We start from the raw sequence: 24,094 nt of genomic DNA on the forward strand, positions 1-24,094 counted from the left end.
TTTTTTTTCTTTTCTTTTCTTTTCTTTTTGTTTGTTTGTTTTTTTGTTTTTTTGAGACAGAGCCTTGCTCTGTCGCCCAGGCTGGAGTGCAGTGGCTGATCTCGGCTCACTGTAACCTCTGACTCCTAGGTTCAAGTGTTTCTTGTGCTTCAGCCTCCCAAGTAGCTAGGATTGCGGGCATGTGCCACCACACCCAGCTAATTATTGTATTTTTAGTAGAGATAAGGTTTCGCCATGTTCACTAGGCTGGTCTTGAACTCCTGGCCTCAAGTGATCCTCCCATCTTGGCCTCCTAAAGTGCTTGGATTACAGGCGTGAGCCACTGTGCCAAGCCTAAATGATCATTTTTAATGGTTGTATATTTCCTTGGATTCAAGACATGTTATTTACTTAGGTTGTTTATAATTTCTTTCTTGCTTTCTTTGTTTTTTTTTTTTGTTTGTTTTTTTTTTGTTTTTTTTTTTTTTGAGACAGAGTTTTTCTCTTGTTGCCCAGGCTGGAGTGCAGTGGCACGACCTCGGCTCACTGCAGCCTCAGCCTTCTGGGTTCAGGCGATTCTCCACCTCAGCCTCCTGAGTGGCTGGGATTACAGGCGCCTGCCACCATGCCCAGCTAATTTTTTAGTATTTTTAGTAGATGTAGGGTTTTACCATGTTGGCCAGGCTGATCTCAAACTCCTGACCTCAGGTGATCCACCTGCCTCAGCCTCCCAAAGTGGTGGAATTACAGGCGTGTGCCACCATGTGTGGCCAGATCATAATTTTTGTTTGTTTTTGTTTCCGAGACAATATCTCACTCTGTTGCTGAGGCCAGAATGCAGTGGCACAATCTCAGATCACTGCAACCTCTGACTCCCAGGCTTGAGTGATACTCTCACCTCCTGAGTAGCTGAGACTATAGGCACATGCCACCACCTCTGGCTCATTTTTTATATTTTTTTGTAGAGGTGTTGTCTCGCCATGTTGCCCAGTCTGGTCTCAAACTCCTGAGCTCAAGTGATCCACCTGCCTCAGCCTCCCAAAGTGCTGGGATTACAGGCATAAGCCACTGTACCTGGCTGATAATAGTTTTTTAATGCTATATAAAACAATTTTTCTGTAATGGAAATTGATTTATTCCCCAATTTTTATAGGTTTTGGATAAACTGGAATATAAAAACAAAGTAAATTTTAGCTTAATGGGTTTCAGCTGTATTGTTTGACTAGCTCGAAGCAGCTTAATTTTAAATTTTATTCTGATAACAGAACCAAGGAGACCATATATATTCAATGGTGTGTATATGTATGTAAATAATTTTCAGGTCCAAATTGTTTAAGCCCTTGGAAGTGTCAAGAGTCTGACATGGCCGACCTGCCTGGTAACATCCTTCTTTACTACACAGCAAAGGTCAGAGTAAATTTGTGAACTGTCCATTTAGTTATAACTATGTTGTGAACTACAATTCCTTTTCTATTCCTTTTGTCATTTCATTGGGTAATTAAAAGGAGGAGTTTGAATTGCCATCAAAATAATCATGAATTTTCAAAGGAAGGTGAGAAGCAGTAAAAAATAAGGTATATTTCCTCCACGAGGGTCCAAATATTATCATTATGTCATCCCTGTGGTACTAATGGCAATAGTTATAGTTGGAATTTGTACCGATGAATTGACTTTAGTAAGTGAAATTGTTTGTATTTGTATTCTCATAGTTTACTAGAAGGAGCGATGAAACAGAATTGTGCTCAGTTTTGTAAATGTGATATAGCCAAAAATTAAAAAAAAAAGAGAAGAAGGAAAATGTTCACTTCGAAAGGAGAAAAAGGCCAGAAGACACAGTGGCTCACACTTGTAATTGCAGCGCTTTGGGATGCCCAGGTGGATCGTTTGAGGCCAGGAGTTCCAGACAAGCCTGAGCAACATAGCGAGACCCCCGTCTCTACAAAATGTATGAAAAATGCAAAAATAAAAAAAATAAAAAAAATAAAAGAGCCCAGCACAGTGGCTCATGCCTGTAATCCTGGCACTTTAGGAGGCTGAGGTGGGTGGATCACCGGAGGTCAGGAGTTCAAGACCAACCTGGCCAATATAGTGAAACCCTGTCTCTACTAAAAATACAAAAAATTAGCCAGGTGTGGTGGCAGGCGCCTATAGTCCCAGCTACTTGGGAGGGTGAGGCCTGAGAATTGATCGAACCCGGGAGTCGGAAATTGCAGTCAGCTGAGATCGCACCACTACTCTCCAGCCTGGGTAATAGACTGAGACTCTATCTCAAAAAAGAAAAAAAAAGAAAAAGAAAGTAATAAATTATTATCGTGCACCAGCTGGCTAAACTAGAAAAAGATACACAAAAATGTATAATCTCACAAAACCAAAACATTTTCTGAGTCCATGTAACATTTAGCATAATGGAAACAATTAATGTTTTTACTACTTCTTTTCTTCCTCCTGATTCTTTTATCTCTCACAGTTCTTTTGTCTTTTTTCCCTCAGTCCTTGCTGACCTCAGTTGCTTTTATTAGATAAGTAAAAGGGAAAAGGACTTTTTTCTACCCCACCACCTGACATCGTTTTTTTGGAGACAGGTTCTCCAAAAAAGTGGTGGGATCATGGCTCACTGTGGTCTTGAACTCCTGAGCTTAAGCAGTCCTCGCGCCCTCAGCCTCCTGAGTAGCTAGGACTACAGGCATGTGCCACCATGCTGAGCCTTTTTTTTTTTTTTTTTTTTGTATTTTTTATAGAGACAGGGTGTTACTCTGTTGCCCAGGCTAGTCTTGAACTCGTGGGCTCAAGCAGTTCTTCCACCCCAGCCTCCCAAAGTGTTGGGATTACAGGAATGAGCCACCATGTCTGGCCATACTTTTAAATATTTATTTTTTGTATCTGACCTAATAAAATTTGCTTATTAGTTTTATTTTCTCCCTTCTTTTTGCTGTGATACATTTCAAACCTAGAGAGGAGTCAAAAGAATGGTAAAGTGATATCCTATATACTCTTCACCTAAATTAACCAGTTACTAACGTTTTACTGTACTTGCTGACTTTGTCTCAAATCATTAGTGAAAACAAATTGACATAGCTATCAAGACATTTCATCCCTGTATATTTCTACATAATCATCTACCTACCTAAGAAAATGACCCATAATTCATCTAATATATACTCTGTATTCAAATTTTTCCAAAAATATTTTTATAGCCTTTTAGAAATGAATCCTGGATCCAGTCAAAGTTTATGCATTGCATTGGTTGTAATATCTCTTGAGTCTTATATTTTTATTTGCTTTGTATAACTTCTTTTCCCGAAGATACATGTTTGTTTACTATATCTTATGTTATTTCTTGGCAAGAATTGTATCTTACACCTATTTTCGTTCTCCCTATATAGCATAGATAGCTAAGAAATAATTGCATATAATCCAAACAATATATTTAGTGGCAAGTTCTCGATGTGTGACGGCCAACTTTTTTTTTTTTTTTTTTTAAGATGGAGTCTCGCTCTCTCACCCAGGCTAGAGTGCAGTGGCGCAATCTTGGCTCACTGCAGCCTCTGCCTCCCAGGTTTAAGCAATTCACTGGCCTCAGCCTCCCGAGTAGCTGGGATTACAGGCATGTGCCACCACACCTGGCTAATTTTTGTATTTTTGGTAGATGGGGTTTCACCATGTTGGCCAGGCTGATCTTGAACTCTTCACCTCAAGTGATTCGCCTGCCTTGGCCTCCCAAAGTGCTGGGATTATAGGTGTGAGCCACCGCACCCGGCCTGACTGGTCTTTTTGACATTATGGTCATCATATTCTTTTTAAAAAGTAACTTTGAATTTGTTAGCTTTAAAGATTAAAGTTGGATTTTTTTTTTTTTTTTTTTTTTACCATTGAAAGTAAAAAATTCTATACTACCCAGAAAACAGCTATTGTCTTGTTTTTCCCCAAGAAACTTAATATGACTATTGATAAATACAATAAGATTACTGAAGGAATGTTTCCCCAAAACAGTGCTATGTCATGAGACAGGGACTCTATAGTTAAATAAATTTAGGGGACTCTTGGATTCTATTTTTTTTTTAAGACAGGGTCTTACTCCCATTACCTAGGTGGGAGTGCAGTGGCACGATCATGACTCGTTGCAGCCTCATCCTCCATCCTCCTGGGCTCAAGTAATACTTCCACCCCATTTTTTGATTGTTTTCTAGAGACGAGGTCTTACTATGTTGCCTAGGCTGGTGTTGAACTCCTGGGCTCAAGTGATCCAGCCACCTAGACCTTGCAAAGTGGTAGGATTACAGGTGTGAGCCACCGCACATGGCCTGTTGCTTTTTTTTTTTTTTTTTTTTTTTTTGACCGCGTCTCGCTCTGTTGCCAGGCTGGAGTCCTGTGGTGCGATCTCGGCTCACTGCAACCTCCGCTTCCTGGGTTCAAGTGATTCTCCTGCCTCAGCCTCCCGAGTAGCTGGGATTATAGGCATGCACCACCACACCTGGCTAATTTTTTGTGTTTTTAGTAGAGACAAGGTTTCACCATGTTGGCCAGGCTAGTCTTGAACTCCTGACCTCAGGTGATCCACCTGCCTTGGACTCCCAAAGTGCTAGGATTACGGGTGTGAGCCACCGCACCCGGCCCTGTTGCATTCTTTATATCCATCTTGGAGGTTAATGATACATTTTAAAAATTCTGCTATAAAGAAACCAGTTTACTTTTGTTTTGTCCTACTGTTTTACCAGCTATTTGAGCATAGAACATGTTTTGTTATTTTAACTTAGTTATTAACAAATGCTAGTTTGGGAAAAGCTGCTCCAGAGGATTTTAAAAATAGTCAACGGTTTTTTATTTTTTGTACTCATTTATCGGAGGTGTTTAGTCACCCATTTGCTTAAAACTTATTGAGTGTCTTCTTACTGTCAAGAATTATGCTATACCCTTAGGATACAAAGATAAAGTGTCTGTAAGAAGTTTACAATCTAAAGTAAAATAAATATTTTTTTAAAATAAGTTCAACATAACTTTATGAGCATTTGTTTTTCTTTTAGCTACCATTTATGGGGTGTTAACAATATGTTAAGCACTATGCTAAGTGCTTCATGTGTATTGTTTCACTTAATCTTCACAAAAGCCCTGAGAGGTATATGGTATTATCTGTTATCTTTTCTAAGCTTTAGTTTTCTGAAGCACAGTAAGTAACTTGCTTAGACTCATAATTCTAGTGAATCCTGGAATTAGAACCCAGCCTGTTTAATTTCTATCCTTAACTAATATACAATATTTCTTTGTTGGAATAATGTACAAAATAATAGTGAGGGTGCAAATGAGGAGTGGTTTGTTTTTCCAGGAAGCTAGAAAATCATAAAGAAGATGGTTTCATTTGTGTTTTAGAAGACAAGGTTGAGGAGGGATGCATGGTAAATATCACTTAAAAAGGCATAGACTGTAAAACTGGGTTCTACATGTATTTGGGTATAGGGCACTGAGCAAGAGGAGATGAGACTAGAGAGCAAGGTCACATTATAGCAAACCTCATATGTCAGAGTAAATAATTGGCAATGGATAGAATTTTAAGCAGAAGAGTAATATTATCAGGTCCACGTTTTAGAAATGGTCTTAAGCTGCAGTGTGAAAGTTGGATTGGAGGGGTAGGATTCTAGAGGCAGTCATACCGTTAGGAGATTATTGTGTTAAAACAGGTCATAGATACACAGTTTTTAGTTACAGACTAAAGTAGTAACTGGAGAAAGACGTGTGTCTCTGAGACAGATAACGTTTACGTTAAGTATTTGGTTTATTAAAGCAATTTTTCTCATTTGTTTAAAGAGGAAAGCAGTAGCTACCTCATGTGCGCTATAATTTGTAGGTTTACTTTCTTTTGGAATAGGGATTAGATTAGATTCAAGGATGCTTCATTACCTGAAAATTTGGATTGAATATGAAGTTAACATGCCTTTACAAATGGAGGTTAACAAATAACTTTGTTTCTAAAGTTGCAGACTAAGCTCTTACTCTGAATACAGCCAGAATTGTCTGGCAGCAACATGAGGGAAAATAGTATATTATTCCTGTAATTGTATTTTTATATCAAGATTTTTTTTTTGTTCTGTTATTTATCTCTCATTTTAATCACACATTTTATGTGTGTCTTGAGATTGTGCCTAGGAAAGTGCTAATGGAAATAAAACATTGAATTTTTTTAAAGCCAAAAATCTGTTTTCATGTATTTGTTTAAAAGATGAAAATTTAAGAAGTGTGACTGGCGAGGCCGGGTGCAGTGGCTCATGCCTGTAATCCCAGCACTTTGTGAGGCTGAGGTGGCAGATCACCTGAGGTCAGGAGTTCAAGACCAGCCTGGCCAACATGGTGAAACCCCATCTCTACTAAAAATACAAAATAAGCCGGGTATGGTGGCACACCCCTGTAATCTCAGCTGCTCAGGAGGCTGAGGCAGGAGAATTGCTTGAATCTGGGAGGCAGAGGTTGCATTGAGCCAAGATCACACCCCTGTACTCCAGCCTGGGCGACAAGAACGAGACTCTCCAAAAAAAAGAACTGTGACTGGCGAAAAAGTTCTTGTTATAGCTCATCTGTCAGATGACAAGCAGCAGTGACCTACTTTTCTTAAGTGGGTGCTTTAGAATCTAATTCCTGAGTCTTTTTTTTTTTTTTTTTTTTTTTTTTAGACGGAGTCTCACTCTGTCACTGAGGCTGGAGTGCAGTGGCACCGTGTCAGCTAACTGCAACCTCTGTCTCCTGGGTTAAAGCAGTTCTCCTGCCTCAGCCTCCCAAGTCGCTGGGATTACAGGGGCCCACCACCACACCTGGCTAGTTTTTGTATTTTTAGTTGAGACGGGGTTTTACCATGTTAGCCAGGCTGGTCTCGAACTCCTGACCTCAGGTGATCCCCTCGCCTTGGCCACCCAAAGTGCTGGGATTACAGGCATGAGCCACCATGCCCGGCCCTGATTCTTTCGTTTAAGAGAGAACAGCAATACTAAAATTCATATGATGGGCATCTTATCTTTAACTATCCTATATTCCTTTTTATATTATGGTGAAATGTTCTATATGTGGTTAAATTTATGTTTTGTTCTAATTGGTTGTTTGCCATATATATCTTTTATTCTTAGGCCTGCAAAAATTCAATTTGTCTTGATTTATCTACTAATTGTTTACATGGAAGATTAACAGGAAACAAAGTAGTGAACTGGGACATTAAGGTAAATTAATAGTAAATGTTGGGCAACACATTATATGAGTTTACTGATACTCTTATTAAAGATTTTGTTTTTAAAGCACCCCAGATTGATCTGAATAATAGATGTCAGTTAAAATGTTATGCAAACATACAATTTGAAGGATAAACAAATGCAAAGTTAAATGACTAATGTAGTTGAATGACTTGGTTTGAAATGTAATTACCTTTGTAAGCTACAGCAGGTCTTTGAATAATGTCGTTCATTATAAAGTCAGTGAGAAAAAAATCAATTCCTGGCAGGGGCAACTGTCTGTGTGCAGTTTGCATGTTTTTGCCATGTCTGTATGAGTTCTCAAATCTTATTTTCCTTTTTCATTGACCTCATATTTATGTCACAGCTGGAACTTTCCTTCCATCTAGAGGCCTCTATTTAGTTTCCAAGACCAAACTGCTCTTACGGGTATCCCTAGCACTTTATTATTTCACTTACCATGGCAAATAGTAACTGCTTGGTTAATGCTCTAGTAGTCCATAAGAACTTTAAAGGAAGGGTCACTGCTTTTTTCTTTTTTTTTTTTTTTAACCAGTTCCTGGTACAGGGTTATGCAACAAGTAAGTGTTGACTGAGTGATTAAATTAGTAAAGGTTGTTTACAGTGAGAGAGGCTTAATTCTTAAATATAGTGTTTCCTTAAATGATATTTTAAATAGAAGTTATAACCTAAGTGAAATAAAATAAATACAAAAGATAATTATAAGAAGACTTGCTGGTAAATCAGGGAAATAAAAGATAATTATAAGAGGACTTGCTGGTAAATCAGGAAAAAAAAAAATTTTCTAATCAGTTAACACCAACCAAATACATTTATTATTTTCAGTGAAACAGAAATCATTAAGATAATTTTGCCTGTGTAGAAATGAATCTGTCAATTAGTGTTAATTTCATGTTATTCATGGTATATAAAGCATTTTTCTCCTTAGTTTTGGTATAAGAACACTTGTTGTTCTTTTTTTTTTTTTTTTGAGGCAGAGTTTTGCTCTGTCACCCAGGGTAGAGTGCAGTGGTGCGATCTCTGCTCACTGCTACCTCTGCCTCCCAGGTTCAAGCGATTCTCCTGCCTCAGCCTCCCAAGTAGCTGGAATTACAGGCACCTGCCACCACGCCCAGCTAATTTTTATGTTTTTAGTAGAGACAGGGTCTCATCATGTTGGACAGGCTAGTCTTGGACTCCTGACCTCAGTTGATCCGCCCACCTTAGCCTCTCAAAGTGCTGGGATTACAGGCGTGAGCCACCATGCCCAGCCAGAGCACTTTTTTAAAATCTGTTACCATGGTAAGATTTATGACATGATTGACAATTCATAAGTTAACTTTTGCTTCACTTGTAAGACTGATTTTACAAACCTGATTCCATGTGGTATTTTATATATAGAAATCTGTTTATACGTGCCATATGTACCTAAAAATCAAAGCAGTTTTTTTGTGGCCTGAGTTACGGCTATGTGTATTATTAACTAGTTAGACTTTTGGCTGATGTGGAAATCAAAAAGCAACAGAATTTCAAAGAGAAAGATGTATTTTTATACTGTAGCCAAATGAAAGATCAAAAACGTTAAATGAAATGACAACTGGTAAAATAATGTTTGCCTTCCAAAAAGTTCATTTACTTACTTATAAAAAAAGCTCTTCAAAATTGGTATGACAAACGGTCAAAACAAAGTAGAAGATATGTGTGAGCCACAGTGGCTCACACCTGTAATCCCAGTACTTTGGGAGGCCATGGAGGGCAAATTGCTTGAGCCCAAAAGTTTGAGACCAGCCTGGGCAACATGGTAAAACTTTGTACAAAAAATACATACCTTAGCTGGATGTGGTGGTACATGCCTGTAATCTCAGCTACTTGGACGGCTGAGGTGAGAGGAGCACTTGAGCCTGGGAAGTCGAGACTGCAGTGAACTGTGATCAGTCCAGTGCACTCCAGCTAAGTGACAGAACGAAACCCTGTCTCAAAAACAAACAAGAAAAACCCAACAAAGTAGCAGATATGTAGGATGAATAAGTCCAGAGATCTAATGTAAAACCTGTAGTTACATAGAGGACTATAGTTAATAAAATTACATTTTTTAAGGGAGTTTTGTTAAATAAGTAGATTTTAGCTGCTCTTGTCGCAAAGTAACTATGTGAGATGATAGAAGTGTTAATCTGCTTCAGTATAGTAACCATTTTATTATCTATGTGTATCCTACAACATTATGTTGTAAACTCAAATATACACAATAAAATTTATTTCTAAGAAAACAAAGAATATGAAGAGGTTGTTTGAAGACTTAAGTTATATCCAAATGGCAATTCAGAACACTTTAATAATTAATAATAAGAGCAAACCTTGTATGGTATTGACTGTATGTCAGACACCGCACCTTTTGTATGTTAGCTTACTTAATCCTTGCAGTACTTTATGAAGTAGGTGTTATTATTATCCCCATTTTACAGATGAAGAAACTGAGGTCAGTGATATTAGTAACTTATCAAAAGATATAGAAAATATTTTATTAACCCAAAATATCCAAACTTTGAACTTCGGCTGAAATACCCTCTCTACCTTTTAGTAAACTAAAAGTTGAGGAGTCAGTCATATTCGTACCACCAGGTGCATTTTTTTTTCATTATTTTTTCTCTTGTTTATTATGCCTATTTGCCTAGTGACAGTTGTTTTTCCGTTGTTGGAGTTACATTATAAAGTCCACTTATGGGGCTGTTTTATTTGCCTATGTTCAAAATCCCTAAACTTTGGAAAACAAAGATGGAGTAAAAATGGTCTGGCCTGATTTCTCTTGAGTATTGATTATGGTGACCCTTGAAGGTGCCCTGTAAAGCATCTTCCTACCCAGAACTTCCTTCAGCTTATGTTATCCTACACATTGCTTAAAGGTTTATCTAGCAAATTATAACTTCATACATGTGAAGATATTAAATGACAAAATTGTCCTTATTTTATAAGATTTAAACATTATAATTTTCCCTTTAGGATATCATAAACTGCATAGGCGGGTTAAATGTACTCTTTCCTTTATTGGAACAAATCAGCCACTTTAGTGAAGTACAGATTCCTGAAGAAAAGAATGAAAGCACCGTTCCTGAATCAGTAACACCTGTTGAAGGAGATTGGCTCATATTGACTTCCACAAAGGCCTCAGGTATTAGGATGAAATTAACACAAAATAGTCATTGAGAAATTTGAAAATTAATTGAGAAATAGATGAAAATGTTTTACTGTCATTCGGAAGAAACTTAACCATTTGTAGCTGTAGCAGCTGTTTCTACTTTTACTAATATCATTCAGAAAGTTTATAATACTTTCATCAGAAAACTGCAGATTAATCTCCAGTATCCTTAGTTTATACTCTTAGTGGAAATATGACCACATTGTTAAATTTGTGGTAGAGAAAATATGTGCACATAAATATACAATATTGCAGTTGCTGCTTTTTCTGATTCTATTGTACAATAGAGCGTTGGAAGCTGACTGCTGAACCAGATTTCTACTTTGTATAACAGTGTGCATTAAGATATAGAAAATGTGATATAAAAATGATTAGAGTAATTATGATAATTAATATATTCCTGATTCCACAGAGTCAAGACTAGAGAGAAACCTAGTTGCAACATTTATCTTGATTGTGAAACATTTTATTCAGAGACATCCTATCAATCAGGACAATCTTATTCACTCCCATGGAGTTGCAACTCTTGGTGCTTTACTTCAGAAGGTGAGCCAGTCTAACGTTGTGTTGATGTAGCTAATGATTGTGATTTGCAGTTGATGTTGGGATTTTTTTCTTCCTAATCAATATATTTTTAAAGATTATTACAACCTGAGTTTTATTAATGGATATAATTTGTTTCACAGGCAACTTTTAAAAACTTGTATGGAATCATCTTATATAAGAAATACTTATTTTATGTAATAGTGTATGATCTTTGACATGTACAACCTTGTTTGATAGCTTTGGTATTTGGGATATTGAGAAATATAAGACTATTTTAGGAATATGACAGTAGGAGAATATACTCTGGTGTAATATCAGAAAAACCAATACTTAAGTTTTTGTTTTTCTAATGTGAGTTTTTCTATTTGTATGCTTAGTAGATGTTCTGAATTAATGATTTAAAATTATAGCTTAATGACAGTTATTTAAACTGAACTATATGAAACCCTCTTCTGTTTGATTTCAGGTGCCAAGCACCTTGATGGATGTTAATGTATTGATGGCAGTTCAGTTACTAATTGAACAAGTATCATTAGAGAAAAATATGCAGCTCCTGCAACAAATGTATCAGTATTTACTCTTTGACTTTCGTATTTGGAACCGTGGAGATTTTCCCTTTCGAATTGGTGAGAGCAGGCTTTCAAATAAAAACTTTATAGTTGTTTTAGAAATTTGTAACTACCTATTGACTTTGTTTTAGCTGAATTACTTACCGTTGAACTTTCTGTTTTAGGTCACATACAGTATCTTTCAACCATCATTAAAGACAGCAGGAGAGTTTTCCGAAAGAAGTATGGTGTGCAGTTTCTCCTAGATACACTTAGGATTTATTATGGGTATGATGCCCTTCCTTGTTCCTTCTCAGTTTGATATATTGTTTTCTGTCTGCTACTTGATGGAATGTGTAGACGTTAGACTTTCTCTTTACCAGCGATTCTAGTATGTTTTAACTGGAGAGAGGTAGGATAGAGTGGAGGTTAAAATGAACAGTGGATCGCTACACAGGATTTGAATCTGGCTTTCATTAATTGTGCAACTGTAGGCAAATTACTCAACTTCTCTGTGCTTGAGTTTCTTCATTTTTGATAGGAGGTAAGAAAACTGTTTCCGCCTTTGGTTGTTTTGAGGATTAAATTAATTAGTTAATAATGTAAAGCACTTAAACTATGTCTGCTATGTAGTGGGTGTTGTATTCACATAAGCTATTTTATTCATTGAAACTCTTAACTCAGAAGATTTTCCTTAAAAAGAAAAGCAAGCCAGAGTTACCATGAATCTCAGAATTACATGGAAATATTTTTTTAACACTATGAATTCTTTTATATAGAAAATATAGAAATGTAAAAATTAGGCTGGGCACGGTGACTCACACCTGTAATCCCAGCACTTTGGGAGGCCGAGGCAGGCAGATCGTAAGGTCAAGAGTTTGAGACCAGCCTCGCCAACGTGGTGAAACCCTATCTCTACTAAAAATACAAAAATTAGCCAGGTGTGGTGGCATGTGCCTGTAATGCCAGCTACTCAGGAGGCTGAGGCAAGAGAATTGCTTGAACCCAGAAGGTGGAGGTTACAGTGAGCCGAGATCACGCCACTGCACTCCAGTCTGGGCAACAGAGTGAGACTCCATCTCAAAAAGAGGGAAATGTAAAAATTAAAATTTCAATTTTTATACCTTGTTTTCTTTTTCAGGAATGGTTGTAAATATAATGAACTATCTCTAGATGATATTCGAACAATAAGGACTTCTTTGTATGGACTAATTAAATATTTTCTGTGCAAAGGTGGATCTCATGAAGAGATACAAAGTATTATGGGGTACATAGCTGCTACTAATGAAGAAGAACAGGTATTACGCCTAAGATAAATCTACTTTTCCTTAAACATTTGAGTTGCTACATCATTTTCTGAACATATGTATGTGTCTAGTTAAATATTTTGTGGGTAAAATATGTGTAGTGTCACGTGCAATATTATGCACTTAAGTACATTTTATCTTTTTTTTTTTTTTTTTTTTTTTTTAAGATGGAGTCTTGCTCTGTCAGCCAGGCTGGAGTGCAGTGGCACGATCTCATCTCACTGCAACCTCCATCTCCCAGAAGGGGAAGTGATTCTCCTGTCTCAGCCCCCTGAGTAGCTGACATTACAGGTGTGCACCACCACACTGAGCTAATTTTTTGCTTTTTTTTTTTCAGTAAAGATGGGGTTTCACCGTATTGGTCGGGCTGATCTTGAACTCCTGACCTCAAATGGTCCAGCCACCTAGGCCTCCCAAAGTGCTGGGATTACAGGCATGAGCCACCACGCCAGGCCAGAAGTAAATTTTATCTACTAACTGAATTTTTCATAAAATAGATGACAGTGTAATTTAATATTCTAGTTAGCTAGAAAATTTAAAATATGGAAATGTTTGCTTTGTCTGGCAATTCTGTTTTCGTAGTCCACATGATGTATGTTTACCTATCATCAAAGTTATCATCAAAGTTACCGGGTAGATTTATTTCTTTTTTTGTTTTTGTTTTCATTTTTGTTTTTGTTTTGAGACAGTCTTGCTCTGTCACCAGGCTAGAGTGCAGTGACATGATCTTGGCTCACTGCAACCTCCGCCTCCTGGGTTCAAGCGATTCTCCTGCCTCAGCCTCCCAAGTAGCTGGGACTGCAGGCATGCACCACCACATCCAGCTAATTTTTGTATTTTTACTAGAGACGGGGTTTCGCCATGTTAGCCAGGATGGTCTCGATCTCTTGACCTCGTGATCTGCCCTCCTCGGCCTCCCAACATGCTGGGATTACAGGCGTGAGCCACCATGCCCAGCCATTAGTGGGTAGACTTCTAACATAACCTAGGTTCATAAAATGTTACGTAAAGAGTAAATTATAAATATGTGTCTGGTTTTACGTACATTATCCCATTTAATCCTCAGAACTACGCCTTAAGTCAGTGGTTCTCATTGTTTGGCCCCTAACCAACTTTACCTGAGAACTTGTTAGAAATGCAGATATACTGCTGATTCAACTGCTGAACCAAGCCCTCCAGATTATTCTCGTGCACATGGTAAAATTTGAGAACCGCTGCTATGACATAATACAGACCAGGAATTACTCTTTGCATGTACGCTTTTGGAAATTTATATTCAGGGAGATTATGTGACTTAAAAAATCACACAACTGATAAACCTGAAACTGGAACCTAAATGGTAAAAAACATTTTAGTGCCATATTTGTGCTCTTCTGGTATAACCTCCTCAATACCACAAATTTAAGTAGATTTATGTTGACTAGGCTATTTTGTCCTGTATATGTAATATTTATTGTGTACTCAGTGGTTACATGACTTCATTATCGGCATTAGATGAGTTAATGCAGGCTATTTTCCTATAAGGTTGGACCACTTCAAAAGCTTCCCATTATTCCCATCTTATTTCATGATAGCTATATCTATGATTCATTGCCAACAATATTTTTTTGGTTATTTCAGTTAAAGAGTTATTTGTTGAGGACTTACTGTTTACACACAATAATATTAGACATTACAGGTAATATAACGATGAATTATTATTCTTTTAAGCTAATAGGGGCAGGGGTCAATAAGAGAAGTTTACAAATAACTATAAACAAAGAAGAGTATGATAATATCGATAAGAGAGATACAAAGTTCTATGAGGTTTTCCTAAGAGGGTGTTACATGTTGCAAAGACCAGGAAAGACTTTATGGAGGAGATGTCTTTTCATATGGATAAAGCAGGAGAGATATGGTTCCAACAGGTAAATTTGAATAGTGAAAGGATATACTAAAGGAAATTGAATAAGGCAAAAACATGTCTTGTTCAAAAGATGTCAGAGGCCAGGTGCAGTGAGCTGGGTGGATCGCTTGAGCCCAGGAGTTTGAGACTAGCCTGGGCAACATGACAAAACCCCATTTCTACCAAAAATACAGAAAATCAGCTAGACATGGTGGTGCACACCTGTAGTACCAGCTACCTGGGAGGCTGAGGTGGGAGAATCACTGAGCCTGGGAAGTCGAGGCTGTAGCAAGCTGTGATCGCGCCACTGCACTCCAGCCTGGGCGACAGAGGGAGATTCTGTCTCAAAAGAATTAAAAAAAAAAAAAAAAAGACATGGTTATCAGATATGGTGAAGTTAAGATGAAACATTAAAGTATATAGGATTTAATTAAATAACTATTTTGTGGCTTATGACCTTATTTGTGCTTGTATATATGAATATGGTGGTTTGTTTTGTGTTGTTTAATTTTAAAAGCTCTTTGGAATTTTGGATGTACTCTTCAGTCTCCTACGTACCAGCCCAACTAGAGGTCAGCTTTTCTTACTGCTTTTTGAACCAGGAAATGCTGACATACTGTATGCATTGCTCTTAAATCAGAAGTACTCTGACAGACTAAGAGAAATCATTTTTAAGGTACAAACATTTCTTAAACATCTTTGTATTTTGGGGCATTTGTGGGTGTATGAATTTTCTTGCAATATATCCATTCTCTGACTATAAATTATTTTTAGATCTATTTCTCTAAGATATTCAACTTATTTTTATATATAGTTTTCATGTTTCAGTAGTTTGCATGTTAGAAAACTCATTGTATTATAATCTGAAAATCATCTCAGTGGAATATTCACTTTATCATACCATCCTCAATATAAAACCTCTCATCTTCTTGACTTGGTGGGTCTATGTGGCAATTCAGAACATTTCAACAGCTAATAATAATAGCAAACTTTATGTAGCAACCACTGTATGTCAGGCACTAAGTACTTTTCATATATTGGCTTACTTAATCTTGCAATAACTTTATGAAGTGGGTATTATTACTATTATCATTTTACAGATGAAGAAACTAAGTCCAGAGGGATCAGTAACTTATAAAATATATAGATGAATTGCTTCACAAATGTTTACTTATCCTTGAAAATTATTTTAATTTTAATAACTGTTACTTAAGTGGATTATTAGATTGATCCAGAGGTGTATTGACACACATTTATTCTTGCAAACTACATGGTTTGTTTCCATCTAAGCCTTTCTCATTAAGAAACAAAATTTTAAATTATTTCTCTTTAATTTGCCATGTAATTAAACTAGAGTCTTAAGCATACCAATTATTCAAATACAGATGCATTTCAGTCCAGTTTATTTTTTTAAATTTGCTTATTTTTTTTTTTTTTTTTTTTTTGAGACGGAGTCTCGCTCTGTCGCCCGGGCTGGAGTGCAGTGGCCGGATCTCAGCTCACTGCAAGCTCCGCCTCCCGGGTTTACGCCATTCTCCTGCCTCAGCCTCCCGAGTAGCTGGGACTACAGGCGCCCGCCACCTCGCCCGGCTAGTTTTTTGTACTTTTTAGTAGAGACGGGGTTTCACCGTGTTAGCCAGGATGGTCTCGATCTCCTGACCTCGTGATCCGCCCGTCTCGGCCTCCCAAAGTGCTGGGATTACAGGCTTGAGCCACCGCGCCCGGCCTTAAATTTGCTTATTTTTTTGAGATGGAGTCTCGCTGTATCGCCTAGGCTGGAGTGCAGTGGTATAATCTTGGCTCACTGCAACCTCCAGCTTCCAGGTACAAGCAATTCTCCTGCCTCAGTCTCCCAAGTAGCTGGGATTATAGGCACGCATCACCACACCTGGCTAATTTTTGTATTTTTAGTAGAGATAGGGTTTCACTACATTGGCCAGGCTGGTCTCGAACTCCTGACCTCAGGTAATCCACCTGCCTCGGTCTCCCAAAGTGCTGGGATTATAGGCATGAGCCACTGTACCTGGCCCAGTTCATTCTTAAATCCATTTTTACATTATGGTGTAATACAGAGTGCTCCTCCCTATTAAATTCATTTATGCCTAGTGTTCCATTATTGGAACACTAAGTATATGGGAGTTATTTATATCCCACTTCTCAAGGTCATCACCAAGGTCTGATTTTTCACACGTCTGCAATTCAAAAAATTGCACCCTCCGACATAAATGGGTTAATGCTGGGATTTTTATACTTAAGGAATAAAATGATGCTCCAAAAACAAAGTATAGCAATATTTTATTCAGTAAGTTAATAGCATTATTTTATTCTGTAAGTTAATATTGCTATATGTTAATAGCAATACTTATTAACATTAAATATTAATGCTAATAAATACTAACATTAATATTTAATGTTAATAAGTTAACATTGTTAATATTAACTTAAATGACAAATTATTCTTAGTTTTCTATATTGAGAATATATTACTTGTTGTGACCAGATTATGGAACAAATGTTGAAATGCACGAATGTTTATGAGCGTAGTAAACAACATATTCGACTCAGAGAAGTTGGCTACTCAGGACTGGGACTCCTTCTTAATGAAGCACTTATTAATACTTCTCTTATTAAAAACCTCACCCATCAAATCATAAATACAGGTATGAATAAGGCTGATACAGCTAACATATTTAAGAAATATTTTTTCCTGTAAGTTTTTTTCATACCTTTCTCAGGCTACTTTTAAAATTATCTGTTATTTGATTCAGCAGGGCCTTCCTTGGATACCATGTCTTACGTAGTTTTATTGTTTTTGTCTTCCTAGGGCATAGCACAGTTCCTTACCCAGTAAATGTTTATTGACTGAGTGATTAAGTTAATAAGTGAGTCCACAGAACAAGAAAAGGACAGTGCAGAAAATATGTACAAATGATTGTTTTTTCTTTAAGGAGCTTTGTTGTTTCTTTTGTTTGTTCTGTTTTGGTTTTTTGATTTTTCTTTTTAGAAACAGAGTCTTGCTGTATTGACCAGGTTGATGTGCAGTGGCTAGTCACAGGTGTGATCATAGCTCACTGTAGCCTCATACTGGATGCAAGTGATCCTCCCACCTCAGCCTTCCAAGTAGCTGGGACTACAGGCATGTGCCACCATGCCCTGCTTCTAATTTTTTTAAATAATTTTTTTCAGTACTTGATGACAGACAGTAGAATTTATGTCAGATGCTGGGAATTTGGGGGTATGAGGTTCTTTGTCTTGATTCGTTTACAATCTTGTTGATAAGACATGTATATAAAAAGATAAATAATAATATAAGAGCCATGCAGTATGGACCGTATGTTCAAGCAATCAAAAAAAAAGGAACAATTATTTAGGGTTGACTCAGGAGGATGTCAAACATTCTAAACCTATTTTTTCTTTAAAATTTGAACATACCTATAATTCATATTTTAAAATGAATTATTTCAGCATTTTATACAAGTATTATCTACAGTTCTTTCTTTGGTTATCTCTCATATTTAATTTTATTTTTTTGTTTTTCCTACCATAGATCCTGTTATTAATTTTAAAGATCTACTATCTGTGGTATATATATCTCACAAAGCACATATAAATGTTAGAGTGGCCATCTGCAGAAAGGTCAGTAAACTCTTAAGATATATTTTAACGATAGCAGCATCGTGATCATGCTATAAATAACTTTGCATCGAGTATTTTGCAGCAGATACAAGTTTTCATTTATTTTATAAATGGCATAATTTTATAAGTAAACAATTTTCTTTTTGAAGTAAGTTAACTTCATGTAATCATAAGAAATTGGCATGCGAATGTTATCTTAGCTCTTCGTGGTCTCCTGCAAATATGTTCTTTCCAGAGTCAAAAATTTATTAGCAGAGAATAATTTTTTTATTAAGAACCTTCAATGATTGTGACCATTTCTAATTCATATACCGTATTTTAGAGTTTCTGAATCTTTTGAACTTTCTGGAAATAATTTTCTATAATTTGTTTATGAGTATTCCAACAATGATTTGTCTTCAGTACACAGTTAACCTTTAACTAAGTCAGGAGATAGTTATCCTGTCTTCCCCTTTCAGATCATAACTTTCTCTGTCCTCCACTAGTAACCATTGACCTGTCTATTTAATTTGCTTCCTTGCTTTTTTTTTAAATTTTACCTCCTGATTTTGTCACATACTTATGAGAGAGAGAGAGATATATATATATGTGAGAATAAGAGATCTCTCTCTATATATATAGTTTTTATATATATATACACACACATATATACACACACATATATAGTTTGTTTAACTAACAGAAAAGAAAAATATATATATTTGTTTTTTATATATATATGTATAATTTCCTTTTCTCTTTAATGGCTGCGTAGTGTTTCATTGTATGGCTGTTTCATAAAGTATTATCTGGTTCCTTATTGATAGACATTTAGGTTGTTTCCTGCTTTTCCATGTTATAAACTGCTGTTATGAATGTCTTTTTATGTTTTCCAATTTGTGGTAATACATCTGTAGGACATACTCCATGAAATAGACTTGCTGTTTCAAAGGGTATTAATGTTTTACGTTTTGATGGATTTTTCCACATTGTCCTTCAAAATAGCTGTACCAGTTTACATTTATACAGTGTGTGTGACAGTGATTATTTCCCCGTATACTCAGCTCTGAGTATTTGGAGCAGGTCATATAAATTGATCCTTTCCTTTTCACGTATAATTAGAAACAGCTCTCAGTGCAGCTTGGTTTTATCTATTATTTATGTATAAAATAGATATAAAATAAGTAATATTTTATGGAAACTTTAAAGTCAGCATGAAAAGTTTCTTTGCCGAGTAAAGCTTAATCTTGAAGGAAAAAATTGATATTCTGCACCTGTAAAGTAACAGTTGCCCACTGATTGATATTGCATTAATAAAGAATCTTCACGTCATTGTGACCTCCTTGCCTTCTGTATTAACATATATTAATACTAGTAATATTGAAGTCCTTACCAACATTGTTCATCTCTTGCTCTGAAATTTGTCAGAGCTAAAACTTCTGTTAAGAAAGATACTCAAAACCCCGGAAGCTAGAGTTCTTTTCATCTGCGTAGAAGTTTATTGGCTTTGTGATAAAATTGTCTTAAAAGATCTTAACTGAATGTCTAAAGCTTTTTAAGAACTTGTTTTTATCTAAAAATTGAAATCAATTGGATAGTAGAGATCATACGTATTCCCATGTCACTGTTTACCATTCTGGCTAAGCAGTAGCATCCATCTTGCTGAAGTTCATTTTCTGGAATTAAAGTTTAGTTTTTGTTCTGTTTGTATAATATAGACTTACTGAACAATGTAGACTTTAGTGTAGACATACCAAACAAAAACCTTTTTGCAAAAGCAACCATGGCTCATTCCTGTAATCCCAGCACTTTGGGAGGCCGAGGCAGGCGGATCATGGGAGGTCAGGAGTTCGAGACCAGCCTGGCCAACATGGTGAAACCCCGTCTCTACTAAAAATACAAAAATTAGCCAGGCGTGGTGGTATGTGCCTATAGTCCCAGCTACTTGGAAGGCTGAGGCAGGAGAGTTGCATGAACCTAGGAGGCGGAGGTTGCAGTGAGCCAAGATTGTACCACTGCACTCTAGCCTGGGTGACAGAGCAAGACCCTGTCTCAAAAAAAAAAAAAAAAAAAGTAACTTTCCCTGAAAAAAATGAGACAGAAAAACATCCTTGGTATATTCAGGTTCTATCAAAATGTCTTATGTGTCCTATTCACTCCCCTAATGCCAGTGCCTAAAACTGTGCCTATAGTAGGTGTGCAATAATATTTCCTGAACAAATGTAAGGGGCTCATGGAAAGTAGTTAGTTGAGAGGATATTACTCTATTATTTAATGTATACCATCATCCTATTCATTTTAATATTCCTTTTTTATCTTTCAGCAAATATTTTAGTGCACTCTTACTCTGTACAATGAGTAATATGGAGATTAGTTGGAAACACAATGCCAGTCTTCCAAATAGTTTATAATCTAAGAATATAATCTTTTGAAAGTATATTCTTCTATAGTTTCTCATTAAATTATTTTATCATTAAATAACTGAAAAGAGACTATTTTTGATATAAAGTGCTATGTACTTTTTGAATAATTTTGTATTCTTAATCTTTTTACAGGTTTTACACATTTTGCAGTCCCAGCCAGATGCAGCACATCAAATATCACAACAAGTTGGTTGGCAAGACACCTTAGTTAGGCTTCTTTTAAAAGCAAAATTTGAAAACGGAAATACTCTTCATAAGCACAGTAGGACTATTTTAATGAAAGACAATGATAAAAATATGTCAACTGAAGATACTAAGAAGAACTTTGATGAAAAAACAGATGAGGAAAAAATCACCTCTTTTGCCTCAGTTGATGTGTCTTCAGATCAGTGGAGTTTGGAGGATAGACACTCTTTAGACTCAAACATACCATTATTTCCAGAAGATAGCTCTGTGGGAGAATTGTCTTTCAAATCAGAGAATCAAGAAGAATTCTGGCATAGGAACCCTTCACATTTGAGTTTAGACCTCGGTGGAATTGACTCATGTGAAATGAGTGATAGTGGAAGTCAAGTGCCAGACAGTCTGCCTAGCACACCATCCCCAGTAGAGTCTACTAAATCGTTTTCTGTGCACTCTGACAAAGAAAGCAGCATCACAAATGATATTGGCTTTAGTGATGACTTCTCTTTACTTGAAAGCCAAGAGGTAAAATTGCTTATTTTTCCAAATGTTGTTTTTATTTTCATGTCTGATACATACTTCTAATCCTTAGAAATATGTGAGCAGTTGTTAACAATTTCATATTATATTCATGTTCTAAGTTTCATGATCTAAGGTTTAGAAACCTAGAAGTCACTAGATTGTGAGTTTTTTGAGAGCAAAGCTAGTGTCTTACTCATCTTATATCTCTGGGGCCTAGTAAAGTTCCAGGTTCATTAAGGCACTTAAAAAATACGTTAAATTGTTACAATTAGTATATGTAATGGTTCTTATGATGTGCTTTGAACAACTATACCCTCTAGTTATTTAAAATTGCTTTATATTTTCCATAGAGATGTGAGGAGGAGCTTCTTCAATTACTGACACATATTTTGAATTACATAATGTGTAAGGGACTAGAGAAGTCTGATGATGATACGTGGATTGAACGAGGACAAGTGTTTTCAGCACTGAGTAAACCAGGAATATCCAGTGAACTACTTCGACCATCAGATGAAATAAAACTAACGTAAGCATTTAGTTAGTGATTTTCCATCCTCCTTTTGGTGACAGCAGGAGTCTAAAATAATGTTAGTTATTGAACATTTATTCAGTATTCCGTGGATATAACAAGGGAGAAAAAGAGAAACTTTGTGCTCAGTTCCTTTTCCTGTCTTTTGCCATACTAGTAGGATCTAAAGAGGAATCCCAAACTCATTCCAATATGAGGAGGTTTAAGTCTTAAGTAAATTTGGATTGTAAGTGATTACAGATTTTTTGTTTAAACTGTTTTCTTGCAGTATGTGAGGACTTGATACATTGTTTTCTACAGGCTTGTCCAAATTTGAGTGTTTCCGTGCTAAGAGAAAGGAGTTGGGTTTTCATGATAATTATTTCTCTGAAGGATTTAGGGTTCCTTGTAGATCAAGTTTGTCCAACCCACAGGTTGCAGGCCATGTGCAGCCCAGGATGGCTTTGAATGTGGCCCAACACAAATTCATAAACCTTCTTAAAATGTTATGAGTTTTTTTTTGTGTGATTTTTTTTTAAGCTCATCAGCTATTGTTAAAACATATCGTTAAAATATTATTGGTGTGGCTGGGCGCGGTGGCTCAAGCCTGTAATCCCAGCACTTTGGGAGGCCGAGACGGGCGGATCATGAGGTCAGGAGATCGAGACCATCCTGGCTAACACGGTGAAACCCCGTCTCTACCAAAAAAATACAAAAATCTAGCCGGGCGCGGTGGCGGGCGCCTGTAGTCCCAGCTACTCGGGAGGCTGAGGCAGGAGAATGGCGGGAACCCGGGAGGCGGAGCTTGCAGTGAGCTGAGATCCGGCCACTGCACTCCAGCCCTGGCGACAGAGCCAGACTCCGTCTCCAAAAAAAAAAAAAAAAAAAAAAAAAAAAAAATATTATTGGTGTATTTTATGTGTGGCCCAAGACAATCCTTCTTCCAGTGTGGCTCAGGGAAGACAAAAGATTGGACACCCCTGCTGTAGATAATAGGACTCTGTAGTGGTAGCACACCAGGAAAGTATTGCATCTTTTTCCCACAGGGCAAGACCCTCTGTAAGGCATAATAAGGCTTTCTTCCCTAACCTTGCCAATTTCCAGCTTTAAAGAAACAATTTAAGTATCTCATGAAGGATGGAATGTGAATTATTGTCATAGCTTTTTTATAGTCAAGTAAAACAGGAAACTTTTGACTTTTAATACTATGTTTATTAAAGATAAATACTCCAAACATTTCAACATTTCTCCATTATTGTTAAATTCCATTTACAGGCCTGGCATGGTGGCTCATGCCTATAATCCCAGCACTTTGGGAGGCTGAGGCAGGTGGATCACCTGAGGTCAGGAGTTCCAGACCAGCCTGGCCAACATGGCGAAACCCCGTCTCTACTAAAAATACAAAAATTAGTCGGGCATGGTGGCACATGCCTGTAATCCCAGCTTCTCGGGAGGCTGAGGCAGGAGAATCACCTGAACCCAGGAGGCAGAGGTTGCAGTGAGCCAAGATCATGCCATTGTACTCCGGCCTGGGCAACAAGGGCGAAACTCCGTCTCAAAAAAAAAAAAAAAAAAAATTCTGTTTACAATGTCTTAGAGATACCTGCTAGAGATAGTATATCTTTAGAGATACAATGCTGCCTCTCAAGCTGTTTTGTTTTGTTTTTAATGTCCTCCTATTTTTCTAAGCTCACAATGGTTTTAAGAGGACTTTGTTTTCCGTTTAGTTTGCTCCAAAAGATGTTAGAATGGGCAATCTCAGAAAACAGAGAAGCAAAAACTAATCCAGTAACTGCTGAAAATGCCTTCCGACTAATGCTGATCATACAGGACTTTCTTCAGTCAGAGGGACTAGTTAATTCAAACATGTGGACTGAGAAGGTATAGTAATATCTCTTTAAAATTATAGTTTGGGTAGTTAAGAACTTTATTCAAAGAAAAATTTTGCACCCCCCCCCTTTTTAGAGCGTTAATGCTTAATCAGATTCAATAAACAAGGGTAAGATGTGATGAATAGTCACAGATTTTGTTAGCTATTACTAGGATGATTCTTTTGGCTTTTGTCAGCTGAACATTGGACTAGTTTTTGAAATATTTGTGGTTTGTATTAATGTTGGGGAAAATTGATAATCAGTAAATTGAAAAACTGAATGTTTTTATTTCTCAATTTTTTCCTTTGT

General features: G+C 36.8%; 1 protein-coding gene across 2 annotated transcripts in view; it reads left to right on the top strand.

Annotated features, from left to right (window-relative positions):
* Positions 1-24,094, top strand: part of NBEAL1 (neurobeachin like 1) — a 218,639-nt gene that overhangs the window by 114,902 nt on the left and 79,643 nt on the right. For both annotated transcript variants that reach the window (XM_030916927.1, XM_010352612.2), the window contains 13 exons: positions 1,301-1,386; positions 7,086-7,175; positions 10,182-10,350; positions 10,790-10,923; positions 11,390-11,549; positions 11,657-11,759; positions 12,613-12,769; positions 15,181-15,339; positions 17,164-17,323; positions 18,211-18,299; positions 20,834-21,409; positions 21,757-21,932; positions 23,642-23,795. In XM_030916927.1, coding sequence (XP_030772787.1) covers positions 1,301-1,386; positions 7,086-7,175; positions 10,182-10,350; positions 10,790-10,923; positions 11,390-11,549; positions 11,657-11,759; positions 12,613-12,769; positions 15,181-15,339; positions 17,164-17,323; positions 18,211-18,299; positions 20,834-21,409; positions 21,757-21,932; positions 23,642-23,795 — 2,213 coding nt within the window. The remainder of the gene's footprint in view (positions 1-1,300; positions 1,387-7,085; positions 7,176-10,181; positions 10,351-10,789; positions 10,924-11,389; positions 11,550-11,656; positions 11,760-12,612; positions 12,770-15,180; positions 15,340-17,163; positions 17,324-18,210; positions 18,300-20,833; positions 21,410-21,756; positions 21,933-23,641; positions 23,796-24,094) is intronic.

Source organism: Rhinopithecus roxellana, chromosome 14, assembly GCF_007565055.1.
Source record: "Rhinopithecus roxellana isolate Shanxi Qingling chromosome 14, ASM756505v1, whole genome shotgun sequence".
Taxonomy (NCBI): domain Eukaryota; kingdom Metazoa; phylum Chordata; class Mammalia; order Primates; family Cercopithecidae; genus Rhinopithecus; species Rhinopithecus roxellana.